Raw genomic sequence first — 18278 nt, 5'->3', positions numbered from 1 at the left:
CCCCCGCGACCCGACCCCGGATAGGMGGAAGAAAATGGATGGATGGATCAGATTATATGTAAAGCATGGTGTGCTCTTTATACTGAGTTTTATAGAATTAGAATTTTTGGAGAAACAAATGGCGATATGTCACCTTGCTTGCGATATATCAAATCACAAAATATCATATTGTGATTCCTGTGTCATGATATCTATCATATCACTAAATTCTTGCTAGTTTGTTGAGGTCCCTGCTCAGCTCTCTGAAGGTCCCACCCCAGGGTTTCAGTCAGGTTCTGGTTCTGGACTCAGACTGTACATTGTGGAACCTTGATTCTTCTACTTTTGATTCGTTCTGTTGTAGACCAGTTGCTGTGTTCTGGATCAGGGTTCTGTTGGACCCAGTTTGGTCTAAACTTCATCTGTCAGGCTGATGGACTCGCATCTAGAACCCTTTGGTCTACAGAGGACTTCATGGTCCACTCATCGAACCATCAGCCCTCCACCACTGTGCTGACAGCTGCAGTGTATTCTGGGTAAAGCATCCTTTGGTTTGGGTCTTGTGGTTCCTTCAGATGAAACCAAGTTGTGCAGCCATGTTTTTAGAGAGAAGAGATCATGATCTTTGACCTTTAATTTGCTGACTGAGGCCTGTAGTGTCTGAGGTGGAGCTCATTGCACTGTCTGACCTTCAGGGTGAATAGTCTCTCTCTCTCTGTAGAACGACGGACTCTAAACTCCCAGRTTGATGGGCAGCAGCAGTTGCTTCTCTGTCGTTGCTGATGTTTTCCATCCAGTTTTTGGAGCCTGTTGTGTGTTTTTGTTTTGGGTGGCCTGTCCCTTCACCATGACCGAAGTCTTACCGTCTGCCATTTCGCCTTTGCCCGCTCCGCCTCAAACCGGGCCACCTCTTTCTGGTCGTGGACCGACACCAGCACTTTCCACACGACCAGCAGAATCAGGCCGATACACACAATAGAAAAGGAGACCCCCAGAATAATCATTAGGATATTTGGGGTCTCTGGGCACCCTGATAAGGGACAAAGATTGAAATGAAACCAGAGCAGGAATCCTCTGATATTTATCCATTGTTTAGTTTTAACCCTTACCGTACTCCCGGAGATTATACGCAGTGGTCCCTGTCTCACTTTCAAACACGTTAAATGACATCCAGCACTCGTTTTCCATCATCAACGTGCACGCCACCGAGCTGCTTTTGTCGCTTTCTGTAAAGGAAGGTGAACTGTTAGTAAAGGAGCAGCGTATCCTTTACATTCATATCATCCTCTCTTTTTCAGCTGGTTGCACTGAGATGTAAAGGGATATTGTGTCCTCTGTTGTGCTGTCAGTGTGACCTCCATATCAAAGATTACAATCTGCTGTGTGCTCGTGTGTGGATTACACAAAGCCTGAACCCCGCCGCCATGAGATGATACGCCTCTCTGCTTGTGCTYGGACAGAGGTTTTAAAATCACCTCTTCTTTGAAGGAAGACCGGGTCCTTCGGCTATTCACAGGTGCTACAATAGCTCTGCCTGTACACGGTAAATAATATGTTCCCTATTGTCCCGTTGGACCCAAAACGATATGATTGGGTTTGTGTTAAAGAGGAGGCGCAGAATTCAGAGAGACACATGAGTCCATGGAGGTTGACATTCCTACAAAGCAGTGATCCAAGATGAAACTTATCGTGTCTGCAAAGATAACGAATCAGACAGAAAACAAGAGCAAACTAGACATGGGTTTTTACAATGTAAAAACAAGTGTGCATTGCCATGCAGCATGGCAATGCCTGCAGCAGTGGACTTGCAGAATAAAATGTGACCAAGTTCAAATGTGTTTTCTATCAACTTGTGCTTGTCAAGTCAGCCGGTGTTTGTAATGAGGATAATTGTGTGACAATATGAAGTTTGTAGAGATTTTTTGTTAAAGTTGCTGTAGCTGGGTTTTGAACCCTGAACTCCCACATGAAAGCCCATAGAGTTAACAATGAGACCATTGGAGCTGTGGCAGAGGGCACTGCCAGGGTTTGGTTTGTATGTGTGCAGAAAGAGGCCATATTGCCAATGCAATTGTTGACACTAAACTGCAATATATTACAGCAATAGAGCAATATTAGAACAATATTATAGTACATCAAAATACAATCATATTAGTATTGTAACCACTGAACTATTGAGATTAAATATTATTAAACTATGGTTCAGTACTGAGTAGATGCAGCAGGGGGCAGCAATGGACCAATACAAGGCTCCATTGACTCCCATTATAAATTATTAAACATTAACATTTCAAAAACTATAAGTTTTACAGGCACCAAAAGGCATAGCCATCATTTGGCACAGGGGCTTTACAGATATAAATTACAATGGCAGCCTTAGGACAAAGTATGCAGGAGAAGAAGCATGGCAAAGTGGAGATGACTTGGATGGGAAACGAATCACAATAGTGTGCACTGCATTGGCAATGCACACTGACGAGAACTTTGTAATGCTTTGAGATTGGGGGGATCTTTTTCTCTTTTAACACTTAATAAAAATCAACAAACCTTTGGTTTTCAATCAAATTCAGAAAAACCTACTTCAAAAAGATTGCAAGAAAAGACTAAAACATAAATTTAGCACTAAAAGTAAGTAAATTTGTGTTTGGTAGATTGTTTCTGTAGCATAACAATGCCTTTTTGCAGTGAATCGTATAAGAGGCACCTGATTGGCAGCACCAGAAGCTCAAAATAAGTGTCAACAAAATAAGCTGTTTGGCAGAGAAGATCTGGCTAATTTTTTGTGTGTGCAACCCACATACTCAGCTTTACTGCTCGTCCCACAGACGCATATTCCTTACAAATGTGACACCATTTAAAATGGAAATTAAAAAGGTTTCTATTAAATAACAGAACTTCTGTGAGAATATGAGAAAATGTTCTGGTTTAAAAACAAAAAACAAATGCATAAAAAAACTGAGCTGGATTAAAAACATCAATTTTGGGCTCTGTATCCGGCTTTCTGCTCTCCTTTTAAAGACCCGTATGGTCAGATGCAAAGACCTGTACGGTCACATATAAAGACCTGTACGGTCACATATAAAGACCTGTACAGTGGGGAATAAAGACCTGTGCGGTTCGATATAAAAACTTGTATGATTAGATATGAAGACCTGTAAAGTCGGTTAAAAAAACTCTTATAGTTTGATATAAAGACTCGTACGGTCGGGCACAAAGAACCATAAAGTTAAAAATAAAGACCTGTACAGTCAGATATAAAGACCTGTATAGTGAATTACCATAAATGAGAAAAACGAAACAGGTAAAACTAAAACAAATTAAAAGAAAAAAAAACATGGTATTGAAATTTACCAACTACACTGGATCTAAAAGATAAATATTTTGGATCAGAACCTGGAAAACAGTTTATCAAACTTGTATTATTTATTTATTTATTTATTTATTTATTAAATCATAAATGATTACTGGTGGTCCAAAAAAGACCCATTTTAAGACCTCTATAATAAAATTTATTATGTCACTCTTCAATATGAATTAGGATCAGGGCCAAGATGCAAAAATAAATATATTTAAAAAAAATTAAATTCTAAAATAAACCTTTTTTTAACTAATCTTTCATACCTTGGGGCATGTGTCACAGTACATGACAAGTCCTTAAGTGATTTTTTTTTCTAATCTACCGATCTGGAAAAACACCAGTAAGAAAACTTGTACGAACTTGACAGAGACGCTGTTTGCTCGGTTAGAAAACGTTCATTTTGTTGCCACTGTTGCATAATTTTGTTGTGCCGACAGTTGCAAGCTGAGACTGTTTGGGAAATGTTTCCTTGTCAGATTATTTTTATTAACAGAAGGTCTTTTGTTGAAGTTTTGATGTTTTGCTGCCAAACAGCCGTTAATGCTTCAACAAACCTGTTTGAATGTTTGTTGCTGAATGAACAAGCCCTGACCCAAATGACAGATACTCACATATTTTCAACACTTTAGCTTCAGCATGAACTCCTTTAGTAAAAGTTGCTTTAGTAAGAAATACATAACGTTTTTCAAATTGATGAGATTTATCGTGAGAATGCTGACTCAGCATTAAATTGGTTCTATTTATTTTTATTTCTTCCGTTACCAGGCAGGAAAAACAACAACAAATAACGTTTTTTAGACCAACAACTACTTTCAGTTGATTTAGCTCATTCAAAAGCATTCTGGCTACAAGTTTTGATATTTATAACTTTTAGACTTTTTGAATAACTTAATTTTATTTAGAAAATGTATTTATATCAATGAAATGCTTTGATATTTCTTCAAACCACTGAAAAACCTCTACTCTTAGAAATCTTCAGCAAACTTGCTTTGTTTCCAACTTTTAGCTACTGCTGGTTTATCTTTCAGCTACTGTTTAGCTTATGTTTAAAATAGCTCTGCAGCCATAACAGAACATATTAAGTTATATTTTTCAGGAGCAGTTTATGTGTCTCAGAACCAAAACATGTTGAGTTCTTTACCTTCTGTGTGGTTGTTGGAGATTTTAGCAGCGCTGCACTTCTGATTGCACAACTCAGGATCGTATTTGTCTTGAAGGTGGCACTCCACGCAGGACCTAGTGTTAAAACACACAACGAACAACAGGTTAGAGCTTCAGCTCCCATTACGGACACAAGGCAGTCAGAGGAATCAAAGAGTTCATCAATTATCAACATTTTCCCAAGACCTGGCCTCGGTCTCCGTCACCAGGCTCCCTAGACCAGCGGTATCAAATGGCACCAGCCCTGACAGCTGCTTTGCAAAGGAGAAAGGAAATCTCTTCGTGCTGTGTTGGGGACATTAGTGGTTTTTTGATGTTCCAAGGAAGGTGTAGACACATGTGAACAAGGAGAGCAGAACCTGATATCTCTGAACCCGACAACAGATGGATCATGCCACACAAGAAAACATCTTATACGGTATCTTTCAGGTGAGGAAGTATCAGTTGTAGCAGGAAAGCCAACAAAATCCCCGACATTACACACTTTTGTATCAAAAGAAGAGATGGATCATATGGCACGAGTGGAAATCAACTGTAGGGATCCTGAAATGAAGGACCAGGGTCCAGATCTAGACCTAAACGAAGCCTTATTTGTACCCAGACTGGTTGGTGAATTTCAGCATAATGTAAATGTTTTATCTCTGCACATTATCTGGCATTTAGTGCAATTAATTTATATTTACATTCAAATTGCTTGGTAAATTTAAAAAGAATAGTCAAATGTTGGCCCACAGTCCAAATTTAAACMCAAATGAAGTTGTTTTTGGACCACAGTGGGTTTGGTTTTCAGTTTAATGATTGAGTCATTCCATTGGCTGATCTTAGGACCAATTCAGTCGAGATTTTTAAAGCGAGCCGAGTTGAGCTGAAGATTTGATGTTAACAGACCGCAGACCATTGATTGACCAAAAAGTGACGTCAMTCAAGAGAGCATATCTTTCACAAAAATAAAAATACTCAAATTAAACCAATACAGTGGTTCTATGAGCAGGCGCAGACATTTGTGTGCTTGTTGGCTGACGACAGGATTCAGGTTGAGCTAGACCAAATGGATTTAATTTACAAGCTCTTACTGGGGAAAGGGAAGGTGGCCTTGACATGGCATTTTTGACAAAACATGGCAAAGAATGTTAAGCATTTTATGATTTTATTTCGCTCAAGTGCCCATTGATGTGTTGTATTTACCTTGGATAAATAGCATTACAGACGTTCTTGCAGCCTTGATGCTATGACAATCCTGCCCACCTCAAAGAACTCGAGTTATATTGAAAACCAGAGACCATGTACACCCGAGAAGAGTTGTTGGAATGAGTAGTGATGACACTTGGACAATAAAATACAGCTTTACTTTGAATAAAACCCTAAGTTATCTGAGGAAGAGTTGGTATTATGGTATACTCACTTTGCAAAACTACATGACTCTCCACATGTGGGGCACCTTTCACATTTGTCCCCAGATGCTCCAGGAGAAGAGCACACGCATTGACCACACTTGCATTTTCCCCTGCCGCTGCAGACGCCGCCGTCCTCCGATAAGCACGCCTCTGTGCTGCTGCTGCAGTTGCAGTATTCCCCGATCCAGCCGCTTTCACAACGACACTCCCCGCAGTCACACACTCCGTGACCTACAAAGCAGAGAATCTTTTCAAGAAGCATGCCCCACCATAAATCTGTCCAAATAAACAAGTGGCRGCATTCAGATGAGATAACTCACCTCCGCAAAGCTCTCCGCGGAAACGAACACAAGAGTAATTGTCGCACTCACAGTAAGGACCATAGATGCGACCAAAGCTGGATGTGTGACACACACACTTCCCACAGTAACAGTCCCCCTGACCGTTACATATCTCAGAGTCATTGGTGGCGAGGCAGTTRCTCAACAAAACACTCTCCTCATTGCATTCACACTGAGCTCCGAGAAAGCCTGGGTGACACGCACACRTGCCGCAGTGGAAAACCCCCTGACCCTCGGTGCACTGGCTGCTGTCGGTCGTGGGAGGCTGCTGGCAGTCGCAGGAGCAAAGAGACTTCATTTCCACCTCCAAGCTGTCCTGAAGGCCCACTGGCTTCAGGAAGAAGTGGCGGACTCCTGACAGGCATGCTGGGAGCTCCACGGACACATTGAACAATACCTGCCAAACAAAGGAGAGGTGCTTATAAAACTACACCGGTAATCTTTAATTCAAGATGACTCAGGGTTGCCTAAGCAATATTTTACAAACTAAAGTCTAACATAAATATACTTCTTGTTCCAGCAGTTCTTTTCTCTTCAGAATGTCCTGGTTCTACAAAATTTGACACAAACTGCTAATTTGGGTAATGTCCAAGGTAGCATGGCATTGTTTCCTATGGGGGTCCCATGTTCCCAGGTAGTACTCCTCATGTTCCCCAGGTTCCTATGGTCCCTGGTACTCCCCATGTTCCCCAGTACTCCCCATAGTCCCCAGTACTTTCCATGTTCCCCAGAACTCCCCATGATCCTCAGTACCTTTGTTCCCTGGTACTCCCTATGGTCCCTGGTACTCTCCATGTTCCATAAGTACCTATGTTCCCCAGTACTCCCCATGTTCCCCAGGACCTTTGTTCCTACTCCCCATATTCCCCAGATCCCTATGGTCTCTGGTACTCCCCATATTCCCCAGATCCTTATGGTCTCTGGTACTCCCCATATTCCCCAGGACCTTTGATCCTACTCCACATGTTCCCCAGATCCTTATGGTCTCCGGTACTCCCCATGTTCCCCAGAATTTATATTCCCTGGTTCTCCCCTTGTTCCCCAGGACCTTTGTTCCCCAGTATTCCCCATGGTCCCCAGTACTCCCCATGGTCCCCAGTACTTCCCATGTTCCCCAGAACTCCCCACGATCCTCAGTTCTTTTGTTCCCTAGTACTCCCTATGGTCCCCAGTACTCTCCATGTTCCCTGGTGCTCCCTTTGATCCCCAGATCCCTATGGTCCCCAGCACCTATATTTCCCAATACTTCCCATCTGTAAGTATCAGGTTACTGTCCAGCATGTTTGTAAAAAGGCATTGAGAAGCCTATGTTGATGGACTAAACATGGAAATGTCCCACTGTGACAATAAATTCAATGAAGCAGGAGCGGTGGTAATGGCTGACTCATGGTTGATCTGAAGACATTAGCCCAGAACCTACCTCTCCTCTCAGAATGACCTAGAGCCTGCTTATCATGTCATAATAAAATTGTAATTTTCCTGTAGAATAAAAGTGCGAAGATAAACATGTAACAGACCGTCTCTCCTGGTTTGATGTTGGAGCAGCGTTTCAGATCGGGAAAGACCGTCCCATTTGGACAAATGGTTGTGAAGGACATCTGCAGCTCCTCTGTGTCTCCGAGAGCTTCRAGTTCAATCTCTGAGCGCAGCTCCTGGAAAACAGTGCATGTAATTTAAATTTCAGTCCCTCACATGAAGAAAATAGCAAACAGACAAACAAACTAAACGACTTTTGTTGCCATGAAGAGGAATTTCCTGGCCTGAAAGCGCACTCTTTATGATAACCCTGCTATGACCTGTGATGTTCCAGCTGCTAAACCTCCCATCCTTTCTAATTTTGTCTTTTTGATGAGTCATTTTCCCAGGTGCGTTTCACCGTACAAAGCACCTGGAGACTGAATGACAACTAAACTTAAGTAAAGAATGAATTGAATGACGAATGAACTCTGACAGATTGTCTGGAGGTTAGGAACTGAACTCTGTCTTGAAGAAGACATTGATGGGATACACCCAACTGAACATGGATTAAGTCTCTGGAACTGTTTGAAAGGACTCCACTGTTCATTAAAACTGCTGCAGAGTATTGAAAGTGGCTCAAATATCTACCTGTTAGGGCAGATCTAGACCTAAACAAAGTCTTACCTGGATCCAGATTGGTTGCTAAATTAATACTTTCTTTTACTGTAATATAGCCAACTGGAGTTTCTAACCAATACAGGAGTGGACCTTAAATGATAGACAATGATCCACAGTCTGACCAAAATGTATCTTCTGGACCCATATTAGTTGCTAAATTGCAACGGCACATTGTGTTTTCCTTCTTTACTGTGCTTCAGATCTGGATCCATATCTAGACTTACGTTCGTCGTAAGTACAGGGGTTAGACAATGAAACTGAAACATCTTGTTTTAGACTATGACATCCCTTTCAGACAGCTTCCTCTTGCGCCCACAGTTAATCCTGTTGGATGTGGTTGGTCCTTCTTGGTGGTATGCTGACATTACCCTGGAYACTGTGGCTCTTGATACATCACAAAGACTTGCTGTCTTGGTCACAGATGCACCAGCAAGACGTGCACCAACAATTTGTCCTCTTTTGAACTCTGGTATGTCACCCATAATGTTGTGTGCATTGCAATATTTTGAACTAAACTGTGCTTTTACCCTGYTAATTGACCCTTCACACTCTGCTCTTACTGGTGCAATGTGCAGTTAATGAAGATTGGCCACTAGACTGGTCCAATTTAGCCATGAAACCTCCCACACTAAAGATAGGTGTTTCAGTTTCATTGTCAAACCCCTGTAGGTAGTGGTACATAGGTCAGTTGGTGAGTTGTGAATTTTTATTTTGACCCTGATCAGTAGGAAATGTTCAACAGAAGATTTAGTTGTTTTATCTACGTTTTTGTGCCTTTACATGAACTGTGTTTTCCAGTAGGCCTTAAATGGTAGACTGCAATCTACAATCTGACCAAAACATATTTTCTGGACCCGTATTTAAAGTTCAACGGCACATTATGTTGTCTATATTATATTTTATGTTTGTCTATAAATGGTGAACTGGGCTTCAGATACAAATCCGTATCCAACCTACCGTCATAGATCAGTTGGCAAATTTTTACTGCATGTTTTTTACTGATGAATTTTTCTCGTGTTTACGGTGACTTATGTTAAAAGTTCTTAAATGGTGTCCATGATCCAGATCTAGACTTGTTTAAATATTTTATTCTTATCTGGACCCAGATCAGTGGGTAAATTTCAACAGAATGTATGTGGATCATATTTTAATTATTGTAATTAATTGACCGTTTTACAGTTACCAAAGATGCTTTAAGAGTTGTAGATTGGTTGGTAATTCATTAGAAYGTTTATTGTTATTTATTTATTTTATCATTTACATTACTTTTGGTCCAGATACAGACTCCTTTCTAATCTGGACCTAGAGATTGTTTGGTAAATTTCTGCAACRTTTTCTTGTTCTTATCTTGATCAAGATTTTTTTATTTGCCGCATTTATGGTATTTAATTCTAAGCATTACATTATTTTAATCTTTAACTTTATTTCTGCAAATATTGTAAGTGTGGTTTTATTTTGCCTATTTCTACGTGTGTGTGTGTGTGTGTGCGCGCGCATGTTTTAGACTTTAATTTGAGTAAAAAAAACGTAAGGTTTAGAGATTTTATCATACACCATTGCACTAAAATAAAATAAAATAATCCAGGTAACCATACCATACAGATTATCCGTTTACCGTTTAAAATATTCAATCAAAGKGATGAAGGTTTGTGTGAATATAAACGTCGTAACCTGTAAAATAATTAAAGGACAGCACGCCAACACCAGTCACCGCTGCCCAGGGGGATTTATAAAACAACAGCATGCGAGGGATAAAGACAGAGGGAAGAAGTGGAAAAGAAAGTCTGAATCAGAGGAGAGGACATCAAACAGATGAGACAAGCAGAAACTTGCAGTCCAACATGTTGGTGCAGGATGGCAGAGGTAAAAATGTCAGGAAAGAAAACTAAAGTGAATCAGAAGGAACGATCAAGGCTGACACCGGCAGGTGTTTTACAACTTTACTTCTGATCTCCCAGGTCACCAGGACTGTTTATTTACTTTATACGCCGTTACAATCAGCTCCAGGATGTTCCTTGAATCTTCGGCCACAGCTCCGACCGTGGCTCCTGGGATGAGATTTGCGTAGTTCTAGGAGGAAAAACAAAACAGATAAGAGTCATGATGTGGGTTAGCCCTGATCACATTCCCAAACACACACAGAAATGTAAAAAAGGCAACTGGAAGCAAAATGGGCCAGTTCTAACAGGCTGAATGGGAATGTAGTTCTACGGCAAGTTGTTTGTGTATTTAATTATTATCAAGCTTCATTTGTGTCCATTAGTTTGCAAATAAGCTACACTAGTTATACATTTGGTCACACTTCTTCAACATCTTACAGTCCCCATGGTCCCTGGACCCTGGTGCTCTCCATGTTCCCCAGTACTCCCCATGGTCCCTAGTACTCCCCATGGTCCCTAGTACTCCCCATGGTCCCTAGTACTCCCCATGGTCCCTAGTACTCCCCATGGTATGCAGTACCTTTGTTCTCCAGTACTCCCTATAGTCTCTGGTACTCCCCATGTTCCATAAGTACCTCTGTTCCACAGTTTTATCCATGTRCCCCAGTACTCCCTTAGTACACTGGTTTGACAACACTGTTATTAGTAACACTTTTTTTTTTTACCAACAAGTTGATTTTTCCCTAAATAGTASGAGCTAAAGTCATACTAAACACTAATAACCCCAAAATTTTGTCATCTTTTTAAAACACTAGCTGATGACGACTGGACGACTGTCACTCAATCTGTTACATGTCTTCAAAAATTAGCAGAAACTAACACCAACAGCTGTCACTCTGCTAGTTAGTAGAATTTGTGTTAACTAATTAACTTGTACAGCACAGTTATTGACTAGTTTGGTCCAGTAATCTACCAAATAACTAAATACTGACTTGTTGAGATTATTGGGGTACTAGTGTGGCGAAATGGCTCCTACTACTTGGTTTGTTGGACTAATGCATTAAAATATCAAACAAGTATGACTAAATGTGTAACTAGTGCTGTTTACTTGCAAACTAATTGTCAAAAATGATGCTCGATATCAGGGATGTTGAATAAATACAAAAAAGGCCTGCTGTAAACACTTGAATTTATCTACTTTGGAAATACTCTGTTGGAAAAATGACTTAATAAAAAAGCACTGTTACCTTATAATTGTTTATCTGCTCGTCAGTCACAGCAAATATCAGCAGGATGTTGTTTTCCACCACCTTATCAATCAACTGGCCGAGAGTTGGGTACTCCTAAAAAAAGTTGCAAAAAAAACTGCAGGTGTGTTTATCCCAGACGACCAAAGAAAACAGAAAGCTTTTATTACAATGAAACACATGAAAACAAAGCACTGCCCTGTCTGTTTACCTGTACTGTGGACTTGGAGTATTCGTTATTTACATCCAGGTGACACTTCCCATCGTTTGGGATCACGATTCCGGCCATCTTACTGTCCATCCCAAAGTGTGAATCAGCGTCACTGACAAACACCAGCAGTCGCATGGAGTCATTCCTCCAGCCAATCTTCTCCTACAGCAGAGACATCACCGTGCTGAGTCATCACTTAATGACAAGGTAATACCAGGTAAGATATTCGAACCTTACCCCGCAGACGGCTGCTTGTAGGATGGCATCAAAGCCACACTCGGGTACGTCGACGTTGGCGGACACGCGCTGCTTAGAGATGATCTCGTTGAACTTGTCGGTTCTGCTGGTCAGAGACAAGCCGTGTTTGTAGCCGAACGTCGGCAGGCAGGACATTCCTAGGCTGTCACTGTGGGACAGAAATATGTAAATAAAAACAGAAATGAGCAAAAAAAAATCTGAAAACACTGCAATCATAGCTCCTTTTAGACACGGACTGTTTAAAGGTTGTTAAAAAGTCAAACYCTCTCAATTTTTTGTTGTCCTGTTCCTGTTGTTTAAAAATATTTTACTAACAAACCAGAGAGACAAAACTTTGTTCTTTTTATTTTTATGGTTTTTTCTCTGAACTCTTATTGGGCGCTCCCCTGAAACTCTTTCTGCTGTGTATGATGGCATCCCCAAAACTTTTATACCCATTAAAAAGGCAAGAGGGTTGTTTAATTTAACCAGTAGATAACTCAGATATGTTTACTAGATTATCTCTCTTTTCAAGGTAACACTGATGACTTAACTAATGTCCTCACTACCCAAYGACAAAACTAACCTATGACTAATCTAACTAATGACCAAATTAACTAATGACTTGACTAGCAAATGGCCTAAATAATGACTTAATTAACTGATGAAACATTACTGACTAGCTGATTATATAACTAACTGATGACTTAACTACTTAATGACCTAAATAATGGCCTAATTAATGATCTAACTAACTAATGACCTAACTATCCACTAACTAAACTAACTAATGACCTAACTAATCACTACACTAATGACTTAACTAATGACTCAACTAACTAATGACTACAGTACATCATTAGACTAACTAATGGCAAATCTAACTAATGATCAAAACTAACTAATGGCATAGCTAACTAATGACTAACTAATGATCTAATTACCCAATGACTTAACTAAGTAATGACTACACTAACTAATGACTACACTAACTAATGACTTAACTAATGACTCAACTAACTAATGACTCAATCAACTAATGACCAAACCAACTAATGACTCAACTAACTAATGGCTCAACTAATGACCAAACCAACCAATGACTCAACTAACTAATGACTCGACTAACTAATGACTCAACTAACTAATGGCTCAACTAATGACCAAACCAACCAATGACTCAACTAACTAATGACTCGACTAACTAATGGCTCAACTAACTAATGGCTCAACTAACTAATGATTCAACTAACTAATGGCTCAACTAACTATTGATTCAACTAACTAATGGCTCAACTAATGACCAAACCAACTAATGACTTGACTAACTAATGGCTCAACTAATGACCAAACCAACTCATGACTCAACTATCTAATGACTCAACTAACTAATGGCTCGACTAACTAATGACTCAACTAACTAATGACTCAACTAACTAATGACTCAACTAATGACCAAATCAACTAATGACTTGACTAACTAATGGCTCAACTAATGACCAAACAAACCAATTACTCAACTAACTAATGACTCAACTAACTAATGGCTCGACTAACTAATGACTCAACTAACTAATGACTCAACTAATGACCAAACCAACTAATGGCTTGACTAACTAATGGCTCAACTAATGACCAAACCAACTAATGACTCAACTATCTAATGACTCAACTAACTAATGACTCAACTAACTAATGACTCAACTAAGTAAGGACTCAACTAATGACCAAACCAACTAATGACTCAACTAACTAATGACTCGACCAACTAATGACCAAACCAACTAATGACTCAACTAACTAATGACTCGANTAATGACTCAACTAACTAATGACTCGACCAACTAATGACCAAACCAACTAATGACTCAACTAACTAATGACCTGACTAACTAATGACCAAACAACTAATGACCAAACAACTAATGACTCGACTAACTAATGATTCAACCAGCTAATGACCAAACTACCCATGAACCTAACTAATGCTTTAAACCAGTTTGTCAGGCTTTCTGTTCTTAATAAAGAGCAGAGAAGGAGTCATGATGTTTTAAACATCTGAATTACAAACAAATATAAAAGAAGCAGGATGGTTGGGGTGGGTGAAGGTTAAGGGGGTTTAAAGGGGGTTTAGGGGGTTTAGGTGGGGTCAGTTGGGGTTTCACCTGCACGGGTTKGCCAGGTCCTCCTCTGTGATCCGGATGAACGGTAGGACCGGTTTCTCCACAAAGGAGCCGAAGCCCATTCTGAATTTACTGGTGAGTTTGGACATTTCCTTGGCCAGAGAAGAACCCAAGTCTTTGATCATGTTGAGGTCGTCAATCATGGAGGCTGACAGGTCCATCAGGTAATAAACGTCCACAGGATAGTCTTCTGTGTGCTGAACTTGAACCTGAAAGGTCACCTCACTTCCTGTGACACAAAAACCAACAGAAATCAGCCTGTTTCTGATTGGACCCCATCCAGCAGCAGCTCGTTAGGTAAATAACCTGCACACCTGGCCGCAGGTGGAGGGACAGCTTCTGCGGGGAGATCTGAGTGCTGTTTGCATCGTTGCTCTTCTTCCCCAGAGGCTGGTCTAGGAGGACCCGGCTCCTGGAAACGGGGAACTGCAGGTGGTCTTTGGCGCAGCCTTTTTCTAGCAGCAGCTCCAGAGAGTCGCATCGTTCTGAGACCGAGAACCAGCCGGTGAAGTTCTGAGAGGACAGAGACAGTCACAGATTGTTTACAGGTCAGAGACTGAGACGGTTTTATAACGAGTCATGTGATGACATCAGCTGTTTACTAAACTATAAAACAAAAGATTAAAGGTTGACTGATGTCACACACATCTTTAGAAATCACTGCAGCCGACGGCCGATACACTGAGTTGTTTTTGTTTTAAACTGAAGTCAGTTTGTATTTTTGTTCAACAGAACAATAACTGTCAAGACTGAAGAAACTTACTTTATACTATTTATTCTTCATTCGAATTAGATTTTAATTTAAATTAGCAACGAAAGGCAAAATATTCTGTTTTATCTGCAGTGTTCAAGTGAACTCGGTCACTTTAGCGCATGTGTCAAACTCAAGGCCCGCAGGCCTAACGTGGCACGCCGTAGCATTTAATGTGGCCTGCGAGAGCTTCAAAGATGTATCAGTGTCTAATTTTAACAGTTGATTTTATGTGTTTTAATGTTCTTTTATGTGCATTTTGAGTGATTGTTTTTTTAATGGAAGTACCCTGTTGTTTCTGTCACCACATGAAACAGACAATAAAGTATTCTATTCTATTCTATTCTATAATAAGGTGCTTTCAAGCCAGTGTTGACCATAAACTACAACTCCCATAATGCACRTTGATTATTTTACCCACAAAAGTACGGCCTCCCACCACTAGGTGGCTCTGCAGCCCAGTTGTACTGGGAAGTGGGAATTTCCCTCTTACAAGTTGTAGATTTAAACCGGAACGCACCTCTAGTGGGATTTCCCTGTGGGAAAGTGAATTCAAGACTCACCGCAACTCAACTGTGAGTAAAACATTTTTTACTTTTAATAATAATGTTTCTGTGCTATTTATTTCACATGTAGTCAGTCGTACTCGTAGTACTTTCAGTGTTTTTATGAGGACATGTTAAAACACTGTTTCTATGCAGGAAATACCAGGTAGAGCTCAGTTAGTGGAGCTCAGGAACGTGAGGTTTTAATCAGATTATTACAACCATGATGTGACCTCCTGTTTGTGACTCAGGCTGAAGTGAACCTGATTTCCCGCCTCTAATAAAATCTGACTCCTTATCAACGACAGATCCTGTATTTACTTGGATCAAAAGCAGATTTTGCAGCTGCATCTTTATTTTCTGATGGTCAGATACAAACAGATGTTTTTTTTAAACGTGGCCAGTATCAGCTGAATAAAATGCTCCAGGTTATTGATCGGTGCGTCTCATAATAACATTTATTAATGGGTGTTTTTACCTCCTGTGAGCACCAGGCACAGTGAGGGCTGAGCTGCAGACACTCATCACAGCTTCCTGCACTCCTCTCTGAACACAGACCTGAAGACATGAACACAAAACATTACAGGGTTTAATCACTGACGTCTGAAGCTGTTCAGTCAGTATTTATTATTGTTTAAATAAATAAATGTTTTAACGGTTAGAATAAAGCCCATCCAGGAGTTTGAYGAAGTTATTTAACGTTTCCAGAGTTATTGTCTGAATAATCTGACTCTCACTGTCTTTGTTTGCACTTGACAAACCTCTGCTGCCCTTTAAGGTTTCCAAACCTGCTGAGCTGAGTCTTACCCTCCCCAGAGCTGATCCAGTACTGGAGAACCAGGCCCAGCAGTAGAGGCCACATGAGTCCGTGAGCTTCCTGTCAGGAGAAACAGAAGAAGAAATGTTTCAGGTCGTCTCATGGGTTATTTCCAGGAGTGAAACAAATCCAGCGCCATGCCTTCAGCAACTGAAAGGAGAGCAGGAGAGCCGCCGCACCTGAAGGGAGGAGGAGGAGGAGGAGGAGGAGGAGGAAGAGCGTCTACCTGCCTGTTACTTCAGTCCAGGTGAGAGAGAGGCGGGGCCGAGAAGAAGTGACACATTTATGCTCAACTTACCTTTTTTTTACTAACTCTTCCTGTTGTCGATACAGTTTCACATGTGAAAACCTTAAATTAACATGTGAAAGACCTTTTCACATGGGATTTTAAAACCTTAACACGTTTATGTGTTCACATGGTTTTCCACCACATGTTCATGCAGTTATTCTGTAAAGGAAACATGTGTTTCAGATGTTATTTAACACTTATTCACATGTGATTATTAACATGAGAGCGTGCAAAACATTTGTTTCACATGGCATGTAAACATGTTAAAAATAGTCCAAAACCACGGATTTTATTTTATTTTACTAAACATGTCTTCACAAGTAAAATAAAGTGATTTTCAACATAGGTAAATGTGCAAAACACACATTTCACATGTGTATTTAATATGTTTTTACAGGTAAAATTGTGTGATTTTCCACAAGTGTTTTACATGTTTAACATGTTCGAAATGATCAAAAATCACATGGCAAATGTGGAAAACACGTATCTCTTTTGCCATGGTTTTTCACATGTGACTCTAGTATGTGGAAATTTGTGATCACATGAACATGTTGATAATCCACATAGGAAACATGCAAAACACATGTCACATGTTATTTTACTAGGTAGAATAGTGATCTTCCACATGAGAACATGCACAAAATGTGCTCCACATATATCACATTTTGCTTTAGCATGTGTTTCACATTTGACTTTGAAAACTGTGGCTACATGTGACCAAATGGGAAATGTGCAAAAGACGTCTCAGGTTATTTTACCAGGTAAAATGGTTTTCCACATGAGAACGTTTCATATGAGTGACGTTGATTTATCATGAATTTCACATGTGACTAATATGTAGATGTGACTACATGTSATCACATGACAATATTCTAAATTTACATGGGAACATGTGTTTTGCACATGTCATAAACATGTTCAAATATTACAAATGCTCAGAAAATGTGCAAAAATGTGTTCTTTTAACATGTGTTAACGGGTAAAATCATGTCATTTTTCACATGGCAACATGTTTCACATGTGAATCTGTGAAAACCATGATTACATGTGATCACATGAAAATATTAAACCACATGGTAATGTGCAAAAAACACATTTCACATGTTTTAACAGGTTTAAACAGATACAAGAGATTTTTCACATGTGCAAAATGTATTTTACATGTCATCCCATGCGGAATCCAGGTGAACATGTGAAAACCGTTCACACACRAAATGTGCAAAATGTGTTTCACATAACGTCTGAAACATTAATTAGTAACAAAATGTAAATTTTGTAATGTTTCTTTGACATTTAAATGTTTCATCTTGTTATAAAATATGTTGTGATCGGCACAGTTCTACTAATCTTTCTTCTTTTTTTGATAAAACTCAAACTGTTTTTCTCGTGATCTTTTTAGTTCATTGCTTGATTTGTTATGTCTGTTTACCTGCAGTCATTAAAAACTTGAATCAGTCATTAGGTAACCACATGAATGAACCTTATGAAGAGGGTGGACTTTCGGGACTCGGATTGTAATAAAACCGTTTATTTCCTKTTCCTCTGCTGAAGCTCCGCCCCCTTAGCAATCTGACTTGAAACCAGACGTTAGGAGCAGAAAAGTTAACGTTTAACTGATGACTCATCGTTGTTTTGTCTCAAGAATGTTTCTGTTTGACGTCCGCATAGGCCTGTCATGATCTGAAGTGTGTGTGTGTGTGTGTGTGTGTGTGTGTGTGTGTGTGTGTGTGTGTGTGTGTGTGTGTGTGT

At 40.0% G+C, this 18278-nt stretch overlaps 1 protein-coding gene across 1 annotated transcript in view; it reads right to left on the bottom strand.

The window, feature by feature from the left end:
• The window catches only part of itgb6 (integrin, beta 6), a 22552-nt gene that overhangs the window by 1636 nt on the left and 2638 nt on the right, over positions 1 to 18278 (bottom strand). The window contains exons 2-15 of the mRNA XM_014003007.1: positions 16231 to 16300; positions 15902 to 15981; positions 14442 to 14640; positions 14110 to 14356; positions 11945 to 12113; positions 11708 to 11869; positions 11497 to 11592; positions 10350 to 10439; positions 7751 to 7885; positions 6213 to 6630; positions 5901 to 6123; positions 4479 to 4573; positions 1089 to 1205; positions 843 to 1009 (exon numbers count right to left, since the gene is read on the bottom strand). Of these exons, the coding sequence (XP_013858461.1) occupies positions 843 to 1009; positions 1089 to 1205; positions 4479 to 4573; positions 5901 to 6123; positions 6213 to 6630; positions 7751 to 7885; positions 10350 to 10439; positions 11497 to 11592; positions 11708 to 11869; positions 11945 to 12113; positions 14110 to 14356; positions 14442 to 14640; positions 15902 to 15981; positions 16231 to 16285 (2253 nt within the window). The 5' untranslated portion in view covers positions 16286 to 16300. The remainder of the gene's footprint in view (positions 1 to 842; positions 1010 to 1088; positions 1206 to 4478; positions 4574 to 5900; positions 6124 to 6212; positions 6631 to 7750; positions 7886 to 10349; positions 10440 to 11496; positions 11593 to 11707; positions 11870 to 11944; positions 12114 to 14109; positions 14357 to 14441; positions 14641 to 15901; positions 15982 to 16230; positions 16301 to 18278) is intronic.

Source organism: Austrofundulus limnaeus, unplaced genomic scaffold (assembly GCF_001266775.1).
Source record: "Austrofundulus limnaeus strain Quisiro unplaced genomic scaffold, Austrofundulus_limnaeus-1.0 Scaffold16, whole genome shotgun sequence".
NCBI classification, from domain to species: Eukaryota; Metazoa; Chordata; class Actinopteri; order Cyprinodontiformes; family Rivulidae; genus Austrofundulus; species Austrofundulus limnaeus.
The sequence above is the reverse complement of the archived record's forward strand: the minus strand, read 5'-3'. Positions and strand labels throughout refer to the sequence as shown.